The sequence below is a fragment of the Patiria miniata genome, unplaced genomic scaffold, assembly GCF_015706575.1.
Source record: "Patiria miniata isolate m_02_andy unplaced genomic scaffold, ASM1570657v1 HiC_scaffold_2, whole genome shotgun sequence".
Taxonomy (NCBI): domain Eukaryota; kingdom Metazoa; phylum Echinodermata; class Asteroidea; order Valvatida; family Asterinidae; genus Patiria; species Patiria miniata.
The window spans coordinates 9,096,769-9,115,471 of NW_024037058.1; the positions used below are offsets into that span (position 1 = coordinate 9,096,769).

An 18,703-nucleotide genomic window follows, 5' to 3' on the forward strand; every position below is an offset into this window, starting at 1 on the left:
ATGGTGAATAATCAGTGGTGGACAACTGAATTTTGTGATCTTGTTATGAATAGAACTTGGGGAAAGAGTACGAAATGTAACGACTGATATATAAATGATTGTAAACTTTTTATACATTTGATAGTTTTGTGATTGTGTTTTGTTAATCTAAACTAATTGTCCAATTACTATAGTTGTATACATTGATCTTGTATCAAGCAATGTGGGCGAATCACAATCAATATGAAGTTGATGTTATGTTAAAAATAATGTTCTTATATGTTATAATGTGTAGATGCAGGGATTGGGAAAACTACTGTTTGCTGGATATCTGATATTTGCACCGAAAATAAAAGCTTATTTTGATAATTGTGAACTGCTGGTGAACATAAATACAAAAATGACTTGTCACTGTAATATTTCAGATGTGTCGGGGCAGCAGGGAAAATGTAATACTCCATACATGGAAAAGCCTACATATAAAATGAGCTCATACATATAAAATATGACGTACGCTTGCCCAGTAAACAGTTCAACTAGGATCAGAAATCGGTTACTTTTTTCTTTTCAATTGTTCACTTTTTACGAAAGCTATAAAATAACAAGTGTCCCTTTTGTGTATCAGGATGGCTTAGAGAACGAACAACGAATGTACTTTGCATTACTAAGTTACAAATGTTATGTATCTTTATTCAAGCTGCTTCAACAGTAATCAATAGCGCATAATTTTTTTAATAACGTTTGTGCTGTATTCAGTTGCACAACATGAACCATTATTTGTTTGGTTCAAGAGATGTTCAAGATTTACTGATTGTATACAAATAAACAAACACACTGATTCGCTCAAAGATACCATTTCGCTTTCTTATAGAATCGAGCATGCACACAGAAAAAAATCAAAGAAATGACATATGAATACTTCGTTTAGACATCTGATGCATTATGTTATACAACAAACGTCTGAACAGAAATTGTTTGCTCACTGATGTTTATAAGGATTTGGTAATTATGCTAAGGAATAGTGACTTCAATTTTGAAAAAAAGATAAGATAATATAATAAAAATAAAGGTTTGGTATGAAATAAAATACAGTTAACATATAGAAACATTTTTGACAGCTGCCGAGGCCATTCTTTGTACGCTGAATTAGAAATCTATATGTACAATTCTTTGTTTGTATCAACATATATTTGGAGGTGAACTCCACACCGACCCCCCCCACCCTTCTCTCCCGCCCACCCCCAGTATTCGCCTCCTCTAGCCACGATCGCAAACATCGATGTACATGTATACATTTGATAAGGAAATCAGGTCTTTAAATCAGCGAAACCTTTCAAACCTATAGACCTAAACCTATAAAAAAAACCTATTATTTAAACTTGCAATCCTTCTTTATAAGTTAGTTGTAATCCTTTAAAATAAATTTTTATTATTTTGTCATAAAGTTGTAAACAATTTTCAAAAGAAAACCTTAAGAATCATTTTTACCCACCGTTTATTTATCATAGCGCTAAAATAACCACATTGTAAATGTCGTTCTCATTTTTTTTACGAGTGTTTTAGAATTGGGCAGTTTGCATGAAATTGGTTTTAAGTAACTTTATCTAGTGTAGAGAGCTTCGTGCTGAAAACAACCTAATAACCTATAAAGCAGAAAGAAAGCCTAAACACCTATAAATGCCTAAATTTGGGGGCTTGGAAAACTTTATAAACCTATATTTCGATTTTCAAAACCTATATCTAAAAAAACGATTTTGAGGAAGAGGGATACCGAGGGGCCTTGGATATTCTTTATATTCATATCTCTTTATCAACTTCAACTTAATTTAATAAATGCATATTTAAGACCTTATAATCTCCTCTTTATCCACTTGTTTTTAGCATTGTAGATTTCTCTTAAGAATTCTCGGATGATTCATTCAAAAATATTGAACTGACAACAGCAATGCTTACATTACATGAGTTTTAATTTACAGCAGCTCCCACAATGTAATATTTCACATATTATAACAGGCCCCCCAAAACCACCCAAATGTACAGCGTACAGCGAAGGAGACTTGGGGGGGGGGGGGACTTGGGGGGAATTCAGGGAGGGGCCGGGGGCGTGGCGGGGGGGGGGGGGGTTAAGGGGCGTATATACCCCCAATATGTTGTATTGCACGTTTTCATTCAAGTGCCTTTTTCCACCAGCGTCCCCCCTCCCGGTATTTGTAGAGAGTGCCCTTCTTTTAACAAAGGCCCTTCTTTTATAAAACAAGTGCCCTTTTTTTGGCAGCTGCCTGTTATGAGCGCCCTTTTTTGGAATTTCGCGCGACTGTTGGCAGTAGGGCCGCTCTGAACAGCGTCATATATTGTACGATAGTGTGTATTATCGCCCGGTTTGAACAGCACCACTATTTGAAGAACCACCTTCCCCGCACTGTTTTCATTTTTTTTTATAATTATTACAGTGTCCGAAAAAACCTCAGTGAAAATGACGTTGCTATGTCTCTGGCGGCCTACTTGTCTAATTAGCTGCCTCCGGAGAAGAATTTGCCATTATTTATTAACGGCACTTCATCCATATTAACAACAAAATTCGCTACTTGATGTTTCAAAGGGCGAGGGCAGCATAAGTAGCTACCCATATACTATTGTCAAACTGGGCCCAATTTTATGGCTCTGCTATAAAGTACGGACACACGAAATGCCGACTTTTTAGAACCCCCCTGTACGCATGGCATACGCAGTGGTTCCGAAGACTGAAGTTGAAAGTCTGAACAGTTCAACTATTGAAGAAAGCAGCAAAAGCAGCAAAAGGTAATTGCTTTGTATCTAATGAATGGCAATGAAAGATGATAATTTTTTTTGGCTGCGAGTCTTTTCCTTTATTACCGTTACAAATTAAAGCGAAGGAAGAAGGCTGCTAATGTTATCAAAGCTCACAGTAATTTGTATAGTACCTTATTTTGTCTATGGATAAAAATTGTCTTACTTTCGTCCATTTTATTTTAAAAAATATATAGCAGCATGATTAGAAGAGCGTGAACTGATTTTTTTTAAAGTTAGATATATCAATCAGTGTCAATGCGGCGATCAGTGTCATCGTTGATGTGTGTTAAGTGTTAGGCTCGTACAGCTGATCCCTTTATAATATTGCCAGTGTATAACCCACTCAGTTTTGGAACTGTGTTTATATGCCAACATTCGAGTTCTCGCAGTTCTTAAAACTTAATATGAACTTTATACGAACTTTATTCCAAAATACCGCCCTCTGGTTCCTTTTGACGGAATGCATTTGACTTTCAACGAAGGTCACTAACGGGTACCAGGAAATACCTGTGGAATCGGGGTGTAAATATCTCGTACGTTGCGCCTATACACCAATACCCCATTCACCCTCTCGTCATGTAGTCTCACACTTTGCTTTTAAGTGAAACTTTACGCTCGCATCATAGATTCGGACTCTTCCGTCGACTACCCGCGTCTAGACGGCCTGCTTGAGCTTCATGTGTTGATCCACAGATCCATGGGAATGTAACTCGGAAACTCGTCACCGAGCAAGTAAGACACAGCGCTCAGAACAAAAGACTCGATGAGTTGCCGAAGTTCGATTGCCTACCGTTGACTGCAGGTGAGTCATGAACGTTCACTGAAAAACAAAAAGGGTGTGACTAATGACTTGTAACACATCATTACCTTTTAGTCAGTGGGCTTGTGGGGCCCATATGCATTTCCAACAATGTTGGAAACTCTCACCATCACTCAAGGAAACTTCAACAAGTTCAAAACCAAGTTGTTGCCATTTTTTCTGACCCTTTCATATGCGGGGTTATGACTTAAAAAAAGGCACATAGCGCGCAAAAAACCCCAAATTTAGATAATTTCACTTTTCTTTTTAGCATTTTGATTGCTCGCCCAAGTGCTTCATTAAGAGAATAAAAAATTCCAGAATCTTGCTGGTGGAGCAAAATTTTATAGAAGTAGGGACAAACGCTGTTGACAGAAAATCAAGCTGTAACGGGCAATCTGGGTGTGGTATTTTTCCCATCCACTATAGGCCTACACTATGTCCCACAAAAAGTGTCCGTCTCGGTTTTTTTTTAAAATAGGCCTAGCTGCAAAACCTCGAAGTTAATTTTGAAAATTGTTATTTGTGCAGATACTCCTTAGTCTTGGCCTAAACCCCTATGAGTTTCATTTAATATCCCTCATGCCTTTTTGGACACTGTGACCAAGTTCCTTGCCCAGGTGCCGTGCTACCTTTACTTGTGCAAAATCCTTCATGTTGTGAATTGGAATAATTTGCCATTGCGCATTAAACAGAGGTCTTGCCATGATGTCATGATGACTAATAGCCAGGCATGTAATTTCACGCCCAACCACTGTCCTTTTTCACAACATAAAGGGTCCTACACATTAACTATACATCTGTCAATGTGAATGTATCTCAAATTGCTATAGTATCATTTGACAACTGCAATTGACATTCAAACTGAATTCTTCCAATTTTATCAAATTTACTAATTTTCTGTGTGTTTTTGGTCCCCCCTCTGAATTAAAAAAAACCCAAACATATTAATCCATAGTAAAGTTTTGTGCCGGATTTGCTTCAAATAATTGAAGTCCCAGCTCTGGTTTCTCATTTTAGTGAAACAAAATTTATTTTAAGGACAAAATTGTACATTACCCCATTCTTATAAGAAAAAACAACATGTACTTCCTCTTGTATAAAAGCGAAATAAAATTGAAATTGTGCCTTTTAAATTATGGATACTGATAAGACTGCTAGGGAAACATTCAATAAACAAATTGACATGAGTTTGGATTAATGTTGTACAATGTAGTATCTTGTAACTTTATTATCCCCACTCTCCCATGAAAGGTATCCTCCAGAAGAGAAACTTTGTCCAAAATGTTGTTCCAACATGTAATTCAAAATTCAAACTTTTCATCTACTGGAACAAATCCTGATAAATGGCTCTCCTTTTTAGCCTATATATTTCGTCAACTATATCTAAATGGACGCCCCGCCCGACAAAAGGTCTAGGAAAATAGTTATAAAATTGTACCTTCTTCATTTTCGCAAATTAACAAAACCTCGAAAAACACTCTTGTAGTATAGTAAAAAGTAAAGTAAACAGTGGATTTGGGTTTTATTGTGTTTCGTTAATAATCCCTGAAATATTCAAAAGAATGTTACCGAAATCGCATAAGGGATATGATTTTTACCACAAGCCACTAAAATATTTTGGACAACCCGCTATGTAGAAGATCATGTAAACAACAAACCTAGAAGGTCCTGACTTCGTGTGAGTACAAAAAGCTCTGAAGAGATCAAACTAGGAAATTAGTAATTAATAGACTGATCCTTGGAAATCACCAACGTTAAATTGGTTTCTTCTAAATGACAACAAACCATACATAATTTCATGGGATGTAATATAATTTCGTAAACAACATTTTAATGTGCAAAATTTCGAAAATTCGAAAATATCCAGGGTTTTTAAATAAAAAAAAATTGTGTATAAGAATATGAATACTTTGCTTGTCTGCCTGTACAGGGTTGAATGCGATAGATGAAAGATTTTCCCCGCATATCAACATGACAGCCAGAACATTTTAAATTTTCAAAGTATATGTTTGTGTTGATTCACTATAAGTTCACTATAGGATTCCTCAAAAATGCCTTAGGCACTGTAGCTTGAAAGCCAAAGAAGACAGTGAGGAGTAATTACAGTTTTAAAGTCGAGAGGAAAACCCCAGGAGAATATTTAAGGGAAAACCCACAGAATCAGGTAGGGACTGAAAAGTCAATCCACATGTGGCCCTGAGAGGAATCGAACCCGGACCAAAGTGGTGGAAGGCAAGGAAAGTAACTTCTGCACCTACCGGACTCCCCTAAAAATACAATTACACAATCCATAATTACACAATCCTGTTATCCTGATATATTTGGTTACTATAAGGTTTCCTTAACTTGAGTTTCAGACAGTTGATATGGGGCCATTTGTATTGGTAACATTGCTCTCAAAACCACACACAGGCACCTTGTGCTTGAAAGAAAAAATACTTTGAACATCTTACATTCTCATATAACTAACAGGAAAAGGTGCAAATAAGGTCCCCAAATCATTGCGTCAGCTTGGGTTTTTCCCTCAACTTGCGCAACCTGTTCAGAGTCATTGTCATTCAAATCATATCAGTGACGTAAATCTTTTGTACAAGAGTGAAAAGCTTCACCGAAAAATGGAAAACATTTTTCAAAGTCCACACAATGACACTGTATTTGATAACAAAACCAACTGCACATGTTTGTCGCTGAAATAGTCTACGTAGGAGGATTAACTGTGACCTCGAAATATAATGCCTGGATTGTTGGTTCATTTAGTTCAAGTCAAAACTCTGACCCGAAGAGTATGCCAACTCTTTCGATGAAATTTCAAGTGTTGAAACGGCGTCATGTATACATGACAACACTTACGCTGTCAAAAAAGGTTGCCAGAAGTCGTTGTCTTAGGTTTGCAACTTTGCTTTAAAAAATAAATATTAAATGAAAATAGGAGTCCTTTTATTTTCCATATACTAATTTTCATTCTTTTTTTTTTATATATTGAAAGCATTGTAATTATCACATTTACCGTGGGTTTAGATCCAGACCTGTTAATGAGTTCAACGATGTTGTAGTAATTATAACATTATTTTTTTGTTTTACTTGGTAGCAAACCTTCAAGTGATTCCTGAATCCATTTTTTTTTTATACATTGAGGAACCCAAAATTTAGATGGGTCATAGAAAATACCCTCGTCAATGAATGAATACAAACACCGCACTCTAAACTGCTGCAGAAAACTAGATCACCTTGTAGTGAAATTAAACAAATACATTGATCTATTCAAGAGTGTCTCTCAAACGGACAAGAAATGGACAATATATTGAAAGATATTTGTCAAACTACATATTTGTAGATTCACTAAAAGTTGTGGCTTCTGTTTTGAGTAAAATTACTCGCCTACTTTTCAAATGATTACATTCAAAAATTACAATCTCACAAACCTTATTGGTCTTTGGATACTTGCAAGGTATTTTGAAACTTAATTGGTTTCAGACAGTTGATTTGGGTCCATATTCTAGGCCAATATTTATTTGTCCTTTGCTTTCATAAAAAAATACTTTCATATGGAAACCATGTGCTTGACCATAGCGTTCAACTTACATTCTCCTATACAAGGAACACACGTAAAAATATGTGTAAATGACCTTGGTGCGAAAAATTGGTTCCCATTATTGCGTCGGCTTGGTTTTCCCCTCAACTTGTGCAACGTGTTCAGAGTCATTGTCATCCAAATCAGTGACGGACGTCTTTTGTGCCAAAGCGGAAAGCCTAAAAATGGAAAATACTTTTCAAAGTTCACACAATGGCACTGTACGAAAATGAAACCAACTTCACTTGTTTGTTGGGTGGCCGTGACCTCAAATATAATGCCTTGTTTGTTGAGTTCGAGTAAAAACCCAGTGAGGCTGAGAAGTAAATATGCCAACTGTACTTACTGGGCAAGAAAGGAAGAACTTTTCCCCAATGAAATTAACAATTTATAGCAACCGTGCCATATTTAATTAAAATTTATGAGGGAAAAAAACAATCACTAAAAATTATTGTTTGTAGGCAGCGTTAGCCAAACAGTAAGGTAATCAGATTTGCAACATTGATTAAAAGGTTTCCCCGAGTCGGGGTCTTTTAACAGCGTCGTTATTTTTTTTTTCAAAAGTAATTTTTGGCTGTACTTTATTGAGCAGAGTGGGACAATCGTTTACCTCTTCGGCAAATTTCCACCAAAACGAACTTGTATCCCTAGCCTTTAGTCTGTTTGTTTAGTCTCCGGTCCGAGGATGTAATTGGGTTGGAGGCATTGTTATTTCCTTCCGCATTTTTTCCTGGGCATTCCCTGCCAACATGCAGATTAATCACACACAAACACAAACAAACTATTCGTTTTGAAAAAAACAACAACAACAACAACAACAACAACAGAAAACTGGTTTATGTTGCTGTAATGCACGTAAAAAGTGTGCCAGTTTTGTGTAAAAACTTTCAATGTTTTCTTCCAAAATCGTTTCAGGTGGAAGACTTTCATACATTATTTGATATAATTTTAATGAATGCCATTAAATCGGATGAAGGTACTTTCCTGGGTAATCTGAAATGATACTGCACGTGGCTTTAAGGAAGGTAAGTTTTAAACACATGCAGTAGCTGAGTTCCAATATCAAAGTCAATGGTGTGGCCTATGTGTGTCTCCCCCCCCCCCCCCCCATCGAGCCTTGTCAAGGACGAGACGACTCCCGCCCCATCCATAAATCGTCCAGGAGCTTTTCCTCTGCATAATCCGCAAATTAAACGAGAGAAATGATAATGGTGAGGTAGAACAATCGGTTTTGCTTCTGCACTGCACACCTTCTCTGACAACACGCCAGAAGTGTGGCTGTATTGTTACACGCCAGTAAGATTGACAACTCACAGTCAATGTTGCATCCAGCTGACTACAGCTACGGTCATCAAGGTGCAAGTTTGACTGTCTATGGTCACATCTATGTAGGTCTACAAAGATAATGAATTACTATACAATTTGTTTCAGGATTCCCAGCAGAGCTTCCGTTCTATTCTGCATTTGTAAGGAACGTTGTGGCGGTATTGGCAACAAAGGAGTCTCCAGTTTAATCGAAAGGACTCCTCCAATTTTGAGATAATTTTCAACCTGATCACAGACTACAGACGTAACAATAATGGTAAGGGAATATTATTAGTAAAGAAAACAAATTTGAGTGCAATATAGTACTCACTCTGTTCAAATGACCATCATGCGTTCTTGTTTCAATGTTATGGAGAATGTGTTATGGTGCAGGTCCCTACAGCAAAGCGATAATGAACAATAAGTTGGTAGCAATGACAAAGAATCGGAGTTTGCAAGTGTACATAACTACAATTTTTTGGCCTAATTGCAGACTTAATAAGGTCAAGAAAGTGAAGAACCGTTTTGATGCCGAAGTGGGCACCTCGGATCATCAACAATCATTTACCGGTACCGAACTGGATACAAAATCGAAAAGAAGATGCTCCTGGCTCGTGTACGATTATCTTTGTATACTCGTAGATCCCAATATTTTTTTTTTATGTATTTGTCTCTTAAGGGTGAATTTCTGGTACCTTTGAGGACCCTCGCAGACTTGGAGGATGCCAAGAGGGCTGCTCAGGTCATCAACGATCACTCGCTGGCTAAGATGGTCACAAGAAAGAGAAAGATCCGAAAGTCTAGGAAGACGATATTTCTGTCCGTGCTTTCCCGGAACAAGTTCGAGGATACGTCTTCATCACCATCGTGCAATCTAAGGGCAACTTCAGCCGAGAATGCTCAAAGCAGGTAGTTAACTGTTTGATGCACTGGTGATATGCCGATATGGTCCAAAGAGTGCCATTCTTAATATAATTTTTTTTCTCTTGAAAAGTGAATTATTAAACACAAAAAAGTACTCGCGGCCAAAACTCAAAAAAGTACTCGCGGCCAAAACACATAACAAGGTGACAGCAAGAGTGGCTTCAAACTGTCTCATCAATTCAACCTCTTTGGACCTATTTGTTACGTTTTCACAGTGAGATCCAGCTGCTCGTGAGAAGCTCTTCAAGGTCACCTCTGTGTCTGCAGCTGCATCCTTCCATCACTATCTCAGCATTGAAAGGATTACTACAAAAAAAACTGGCAATTGAACCAGACAAGCAAAATCTATTCACAAAGAGACATCATGAGGTAAATCTGGACTTACAATGTTCATTTTCATTTTAAAGAAACAAACACAACTCTTATTGTGTTTTCCCTTCCCTACACGAATTACTTGCATGTTTGTTGTGGTAGGGTTACTATGGTTTATTCATTTGTCGATCTTTCAGAAAAAAAAGATGCTTCTGTATCATTTTATTGTAGCTTTGCGATGAATTCTCACTAAAGGACCATGGGATTGTCCAAGATTCCAAGATAGACTTACGCCTAGTGTCTGACTTGATGAATGGAAGCTATCAACATAAATCAGCAGGTAACTTCTGTAAATATATTCATGTCATGCAAGGGCGGATCCAGGTGGAGGGGGGAGAGGGGCAAAGGGGACCATGCCCCATCCCCCCCAAAAAAACCAAAAACGAACCAATTTTTTGTTGTAAAGGGACGTTGCAATAAAGACAGGCAATGAGTACACCACCATCTTTTCCTTAAATAAACATTGGTTAAAGTGGTCAGAAATTGCCTCAGATCGTACCACAGAGCATCTAGAATCCAATTTTGTTTTAAGGCACTTTAAGCGGGCCCGAAGCCAGCCGTATTTTTTTGGGACCCACTTTTTGGGGGACCAACATTTTGTTGGCCCCCCACAAACAAATTGTGCTCTGGATCCGCTCTTGATGTCATGTCACACAGGTTGATTTATTGAGCTGATCAACATATAGGAACAGGTGAAGCTCTACATATAGAGTTACGCACACTCTCTGTATATATATTGCAGAGCTGGCTGTCTTAAAGAAACCTTTAACGTCTCAACCTGCAGGGAAACAGAAGAGAAGAAGAAAGAGGCAGTCGGGCTGCAAATCTTCATCTGAAGAAGAGAAAGGCAAAAATCCTACTTTGGGTAATAAAGACGCCGTCAACTCAAATCACTCAGAGGGTTCATCTACTTATTCAACAGGTGGGGTAGAGATAAGCAACCCATCAAAAGGTAAACTAGCTTCCTGATACATGCTCAGTGACCAGTAAAGTTTATTTTGATGACTTTTCTAAACAGTTACAAATTCAGCATATTTAGAGAAGACGAAAAAACAAGAAATGATAGACAAGAAACTATCATGTTTATGAGAAAAACATAACCTGGCCGGGGTATCATCACGGAAAATCGGATTATACGAGAGATTCCAAAACCCAATCAGCATCCGATGCAACAGACAACATTCCGTCAAGTTTAGTATACTCGACCTATTGCTATAAATTCTGCGCCTCGCACTGATCACAATCACAATCATCCTGAGCATCTGTTCTCTTCGTTTGATTCCCACAATTTACTCGGCTTCAGAAGACACTCTGCTACAAACATCTTCATGTGGTGAAGAGCAAGTTCCATCAGGCGAATCGGGCTGCTCGTCTACTACAGCCAAACATGGTAAAATACCAGTACTTTGCCCTCGTGATTTGCCCTGTCACGAGTGGTTTAAATTCTAAAGCCTTTCGGAAGCATGCATTCCTGTGGCTTGCTTAAAAGGACCCAAACTCTTAACATCTTGGTGAAATATAAAGGTGGTCCCTTTCTGAATCCCTGTCCATGATTTATATTTCGTAGCGAAAAGGAGAACAAGAAGAAGAAGAAGAGGAAAGGCAAACGGAAAATCTCCATCTGGACAGACTGCGTCATGTGATGAAGACAAAGTGGAAGCAGGAGATTGTCCCACCTCTTCAGGAGTTGAAGCTGCCAGTAATCAATCTAAGTCTGGTAAAACCCTAATTTTTCGTTACATTTTAGTATGTGCATTTCGATCAATTATCGATTAACTTAAAAGCCCTTCATTATTTAGTGTACTAAAAGAGTGTACTAAATTTCAGTTAAAGAGTAATAAATTTGAGTTTTGCAGGCTGGCTATAAAATACCGTTCTGGATCTTTGCCGGTGGGGTAAAGAGTTCCCAAAAAGAAACAAATCTCGTACCTCAACTGCTCAACATCTGATGTTTGCTAGCAATCGATCTAAGATGTTTAAAATGGTGGCATTTTTTTTCAGGGAGTATAAGAAAGAGGCGAAGAAAAGCTGCCGAGAATTCCCCATCCACAGAAGAAGAAACCAATGATAACACAGGCACAGGTAATGAAGAGCAAGAGATCTCAGATGGCTTAAGCGATTCCACTGTGTCCAAGTCATCGGCTGTCATCGCTAACAGCAAATCAAAAGGTAAAGTCTCTTCCTTATGATCGTATAGCTAACTGGTATAGGCTATGGGATGCATCCAATGCATACACTTTATTCATAAAGTATTAACACATGTTGTACCATTCTGATTTTGATAAACGTTTCAAATAAAGTTATTACTACTATTACTATAATAGGTCGACAAATTTTGCTGACTCCGTCCACAATAGGGCGATACACCTTATTAAGGCGACATTTTAACTGTCGCCCTTTTATGAAAACGACCCGTAGGACAAGGAATTTTGATGTCGCAAACCATATAGATCGATTCCTCATGGTCCAATTAGTATAAATACTAAATTTCGTGGAAAAAAAGATAAGGTAAACTTTGGTTAGGTGACAGTTTAGGTTTGTGCACAAGTCTATGGGAAAGTCACCCTATTGCAGCCAAAAGAGTAATTATTACTTTTATTATTATCTTTTTTTGCCTTTAGGGAGTTCGAGGAAATTTACTGACAAGGAATCGGGGAAGATTAGAAAAGGAAAAAGAAAAGTTAACAAGAAAATAGATTCTGAGAGAGAGGAAAGCCAGGATGAAAACATGCAAGATAAGTCAGATGAATGTGGAGATTCTGTCGCCCCTTCAGGAGTTAATACATCTGGTACAAACTCGGCAGGGGAAACACGAAAAGCGAACACAAAAAAGGCAATGACAGACAAGGACTCAGAGAGGACGAAGAAGAGAACAAGGAAAGATGTCAAGAAATCCCAGTCTGTAGCGGATATCAATGGTAAGACAAGTCTGGGTGATGAAGACCACCAAATTTTATATGGTATACTTGGGATTCCTCAATCTCCTAAAGACTAATTGCGGCACTTCAAGCATGTCAAAGATTATTGTCAGTGGTTTTGTTAATTATTGAGAATTTTGACGAAAGCTGCTATTTGTTTTATGGTCTTCTCAGAGAGATGCCGAATGTCAAGCACGAATGAGAATGATATAATGTTGATGGCAAAAAGAAAAGGCGCAACTACCAGAAACTCATCCGAGGCAGCACCCAATAGAAAAACAAGCTTGCCTGATCAAGAGGTCGAGAAGCGAGGTAAAATCCCGTTTTTTGTTACTATAGGCCGAAAACTTGTTATGATTCCAGAGTGTTGATTATTAAAAGTAAATTTCGTTTCTGTCGTAGGGAGGAGGAACACAAAAACTGGAAGAAACGCTGGCCAAACATCTTTGTGTGAGAAGAAGACCAACATAACTACCTCCCAAGGGGATGAACATCTGAACTCAGATGATCTTAGAAACACTTTCAACCCACCAGCAGTTGAGACAGCCATTACTAAGCCATCAAAACCTGGTAACAAATTCCTTTAACTCTGAGTTACATAATTTTCAGTGGTTTAGTTCATTTCATGCAGACTACGAAATGATGTCATCACAACCCCCATTTGTTATTTGTATTTACAGACGGAACGCGGAAAACAGGCATGGCGGAGAAGGTTTCAAGAAAGACAAGGAAAGGAAGAAAACCATCTGCCAAGAAGTCTCCATCTGTTAATGCCGACACATGTCCTAATGATGAAGATAAAGTGAACTCGACAGATTCCTCCATCTCCTCGTCAAACAATGCCACCGCCACTGAGCAATCCAAATCGGGTAAATGTTCTGCTTGTTTGGGATGATTTATTGCTCCTCAATTTTTTTCGGTTCTTTTCCTTAAGGGTGCTTCGTGTAAGGTATCTCATACCATCTCAGACTGAGCAAAGTCATTTTGATTATCTCTTCTCAAAGATATAGTTTGTCAGTAAGTCATATATATTTATTTGGAATGGCAAGTGCATTTGATCCCATAAGTCTAGAAGGGAACTAGGTGCTCGATTCGCAGTCTTTCCAGTGACACAGTTTTAGGTGTTAATTTTTCTTAACATCATTGTCCTTTTAGGATGCTTTGTGGTCCTCAAACATCACGCACCTGGTCAGAGGGAGGATTGCAAAGACTGTCTTCAGCAGAAGAAACAGCAAGGCATGGATGGTAGAAAGGACATCAGCCTAGAAGACATAGAGACATCGCGTGAGCAACAGAGACTAACCGATGAACAAGACAGTCCTCAGCCAGAGAGCTGTGAAGTAACTGGGGTCAAAGGTGAAGAGTCTCAACTGACATCCCAGGATAAAGAAAGACATGTAAGAGAGCATACAGACGCTTGTCAGAATGAGAATGGGGAAACGGTAAAGAACAGTGATGAGAGCTTTAAGAAAGCAAAGGCGCTATCACCTGAGATAGAGACTCTTGGAGAGGAGCAGACTTGTGATCCAGACGGGCCTCAGAAAGAGCAATGCGCAATGGTCAGGGAACATATCTGTCAACAAGAGATGACGACGTGGTCAAAGCAACAAAGATCGGCTAAAGAAACATTTGAACAGGTTGGAGATTTAAAAGGATCCGAAACTAAGAGAGAACAGAGCTGCCTTCAAGAGAAGAGGCTACCTTCAGGGCGAGAAACACGGAAACAGAAGCTAGCTAATCATACAGATCGGTCGTCAAAGGGAAATATGCATGTACCTTCAGGTAAATATACTTTGTAATGTGGGGAAATTTTCCTCCATGTTCAGCATCTTATATCGAGTCTTTAAAACGTTCCCCTGAATGTCACTAGAAATACTAAGTTCGCCGATTCAACATGTACAACAGATGAATTTTGAGAGTATCTGAAAGCATATTCTTAAGTTCATATTAAAGTCCGTTATCTAATCAATGTTAAAAAAAATGTGTTCAAATTACACTTGTAATTATCTACGTTATAGGAAAAACGAAGACAAGAAGGGAACGAACAGACGCTCAAAAGAAGCCTGCATGTAAAGAGAACAAAGATTGCAAGATTCAGCTCCTTGTGAATAGTACTTCGATGGGACCAATACGTCTACAAATGCGTCCAGCCACTTTTATCACAATCTTGAAAGGAAAACTTCAAAAGCAATCTGGGACTGAACCAGAGAAGCAACATCATTTCACCGGACGACACGACAAGGTAACGTCTGTCTGTTAATCTCAGATTCGTTATCCCATAATTGTGTCGCTGTATAGCATGCAATTACACGCTTATAGTCTTAAAATGTATTGAATGGATCGTTTCTATTCACTTGATTAAACAAGTTAAATTTTTCCCTTTCAAGCCCCGTGATGAGCAGGATGCTAACATAGAGATACACCTGGTATCCTGGTTGATGGGCAGAGCTGTCGGTGAACGGAAATCAGCAGGTAATCTTGCTCTTGATCTTGATGTAATGATTGATGAACATCATCGGGTGATGCTGTGAACTGTCGCAACTGCATAACAGTTGAGACAGCCATAAGTTACTTTGGTTATTATAATTATAACTGGTGTATTTAAAGCTCATGTGTGTTGACCAGAAGGCCAAATTGTTCACGATTTACAAAAAAAAATGTTTAAAATAATGCAAGTAATATACAAAATATAAGGGCTGACATTATCTTAAAACATTCACATACTCGCAAAAATATAATAAACTGGGAACTAAACGGATCATGAAAGACTGGTTTACAAGTTCTAATCTGACTAATACATTTTCAGGGGTTTAGTTCATTCAGAGCAGACTACACGTTCATATCTTGAAAACACTTGTTTGTTTGTTTCAACTTACAGGAAAAACACAAAAGACAAGAATGACGAAGAAGATGAGAAGAAAGACAAGGGAAGGAAGAAGACGAGCTGCCAAGAAATCTCCATCTGTTAATGCGGACACATGTCTTCATGAAGAAGATAAAGTGAACTCGAAGGATTCCTCCATCTCCTCATCAATCGATGTCGCCGTTACTGACCAATCAAAATCTGGTAAGATGTTCTGTTCGTTTTACATGCAGTCTCAATCAGGGCGATTATTTCTCCTGGGCACTAAATACGATTTCAATTTATTGAATAAAGGTTCCACAGCATGTCAGGTGAGGCAAGTCCGTAAGTAATTTTCTTTCATTTTCTCTTCTCAAGATCGTATTTTTTTTTCAGTTACTCATCATATTATTTCGAATAGCAAGATATATTTTTTAAGCATTGCTCGATTCGCAATCTTTCCAATGACACAGGAGTTTCAGAAATTAATTGTACTTATTATTGTTGTGTTTTTTAGAATGCCATGTGGTCCCCCAACACCAGGCACTTGGTAAGATGGAGGATTGCAAAGACAGTCTTCAGCAGAAGAAACGGCAAGGAACGGACGGTGGAAAGGAAACCAACCGACAAGAAACATCGCGTGAGCAGCAGAGACTGACAGATGAACAAGACTGTCCTCGGCCAGAAAGTTCATCCCAGGAGAAAGAAAGACGTGGAACCGGAGAGGATCAAGCAGAATATTGTCAGAAAGAGAATGGGGAAATGGTAATGAACAGTGATAAGAGCTTTAAACAAGTAAAGGAGCTATCAGCTGAGAAAAAGAAACATGGAGAGGATCAGATTTGTGTTTCAGACGGACCTCAAAAAGGGAAGCAGCAAGGCGCCATGGTCAAGGAACAGATCTGTCAACAAACTATGACGACATCCTCGAAGCAACGAAGATCGGATGAATGCTGCCTGGAGCAGATAGGCGATCTAAGAAGATCCAAAAGTAAGAGAGAACGGAACCGCCTTCAAGAGAAGAGGGCAGGTGCTGGGCAAGAAGCACGGAAACAAAAGCAAACTAATCATCCAGACAGGCCATCAAAGGAAATGCTACAAGTACCGTCAGGTAAAATAGGCACACGTAGTGTGATTTTTGATATGGTTGGATAATCAAAGACCATTTAACTCCATTATTGCTTAAAATACAGAGCCTCTTAAACATTGCCCCTGTCCAGCATATGAAATACTTTAATTACAGAAGATAAGTCCACGTTCATTTTATTTTTACATTAAAATTAAATACTTAAAAAAAAAAAATATATATATATATGATATTTTGCACACATTATAGGAAGAACACGGACAAGAACGGAACGAGGAAATGCTGTCAGGAAACCATTCTGTGAAAAGAGGGGAGAACGCCCGATCCAGCTTTTTGTGAATAGTTCTCTGATAGGACCAATATGTCTGCAACTGCATCCATCAACTCTTACATCAGCCTTAAAAGACAAATTTCTTGACCAACTTGGGATTGAACCAGAGAAGCAGCATCTTTTCATCAGACAACGCCACGAGGTAATGTCTAACTTAAACTGGCTATTCTAGCAATTTAAACTCGTCGATTCCCTTTCCCATCCCGTATACCTTTGTTACTCTAGCTAGCCATCAGCTAGGAGGTTTCGGTTTTGAAAAGTCTCGAATTAATCATCTTAACTCAATTAGAACACTTGTTAAATGATGTTCCTTTTTTCCAGCTACACGATGAGGTTCCCCTCAAAGATCAGGCGATTGAGCAAGATGCTAACATAGAGCTACGCCTCGTGTCCGGGTTAAAGGGCGGAGCTGATGATGAACAGAAATCAGAAGGTAAAGTCTATTTACACGTATTTGTATTTATAGAAGTAAATCCAGTGTCTAACGATTGGCTTATAATGTGTATGGGTTATCAAACAAAATATTGGCATAGCGGGAATAATGATGGCCTCAGGTACCCTATACTTCCAAGTGTCTTCAAGTTGGTTGATGGGCATATATAGCTTTATAGAGATAATTCGATTAACTTAATTTTTTCATTCAAGAGTTGGTTGGAATTTAGTGTAATTAAATCTTTGTGAAGAATCAATAAGAACCAATAAAATAACCCACAAAGTGACTTCCTAACCTCAAATTAGAGAAGTAATAAATCTTGTAAACCAAACTTGATATGGACCTACCTGCGTACGTAATTTTACCTTATCTTCAGGGAATTCACGAACTAGGACTGAAAAGGATCCAAGGAGGACAAGAAAGGCAAATGAACAGCAGCAGGCCAGTCATCACGTAACTATTCATCATGAAGAAAAACAGACAATGGCAGGGGTCCAACAAAGTGTGCTGACGTTACCTGAGCAACAGGGAATGATACTGTAACGCGCGTAGCCAATCGGTTTCCCTAGCCCTGCCAGGTCTAATGACGTCAGCACCTGCGGTTGAATGCCACAGCTCCGGGATGCTTCTTGTTGAGCCCTTCTCTGCCTCAGTGGTAGTGTGGATTACTTGTGGTTTGATTTGGGGGCGGGGTGACCTAGTGGATTTGGTGGATCACTGTGGATTGGGTGGATCACTGTGGAAAGGGGGTGGATTCGGGTGGATTTGGGTGGATCACGGGTGGATTTAATGTGGATCACTGTGGACCACACCCTTTAACCAAGTATAATTAATTAGACAATCAACAATAAATTAGGCACAGGAGATTGGTTTGACTTCTTCGGCCCCACCTGATCAAGAAGTGAGGTTTATTTCATCAGCTCTGCCTTTTATAGGCCAACATCCCTATAATCTTGTACACGTGTGCTTTACTCAATACAAAAGGACTTGACCAATCAGATTTCAGTAGGTGACTAAAGACACACCCACTTAACAGTGCTATTTGGCTCATACAGTTGAGATAAGGGAGACTGATAAAAAACGCGTAGTTCGTGATTTGTCACATGACCCTCCCCCAGACTTTTCAGTCCCTGAAATTGTTAATTTTACAATGTTATCCACTTTGCTTCAAATGATTACTAAAAACAGAAAGTGTTCCTATTCCAGTTACAGTTACATCCTTCGTTTTGTAAGCCAAACAATCGCTTCAGCGGATTCAGTGGATTATTAAAATTGTACATGTATGCCGTCATAACTTTGAGTATAAACTTGGTTACTAAACACATCGA

General features: G+C 38.6%; 1 protein-coding gene across 1 annotated transcript; it reads left to right on the forward strand.

Moving 5' to 3' along the window:
- The first annotated feature begins 10,013 nt into the window (after positions 1–10,013).
- On the forward strand, positions 10,014–17,918 carry LOC119726312 (trichohyalin-like). Its single transcript, XM_038197968.1, has 16 exons — positions 10,014–10,044; positions 10,549–10,716; positions 11,332–11,481; positions 11,766–11,933; positions 12,386–12,682; positions 12,857–12,994; positions 13,085–13,252; positions 13,363–13,551; positions 13,838–14,464; positions 14,701–14,924; positions 15,070–15,154; positions 15,561–15,749; positions 16,042–16,635; positions 17,008–17,084; positions 17,264–17,375; positions 17,752–17,918. The coding sequence occupies exons 1-16, from the start codon at positions 10,014–10,016 to the stop codon at positions 17,916–17,918; spliced, it is 3,384 nt and encodes a 1,127-aa protein (XP_038053896.1).
- The last annotated feature ends 785 nt before the right edge of the window (positions 17,919–18,703 follow it).

Excerpts from the sequence above, each read along its gene's own strand:
- LOC119726312 (XM_038197968.1), top strand. The coding sequence starts at position 10,014 with ATGAATGGAAGCTATCAACATAAATCAGCAG. Across the intron at positions 14,465-14,700 it reads AAATATGCATGTACCTTCAG|GAAAAACGAAGACAAGAAGG; the intron begins GTAAATATACTT and ends TCTACGTTATAG. Across the intron at positions 17,376-17,751 it reads TGATGAACAGAAATCAGAAG|GGAATTCACGAACTAGGACT; the intron begins GTAAAGTCTATT and ends CCTTATCTTCAG.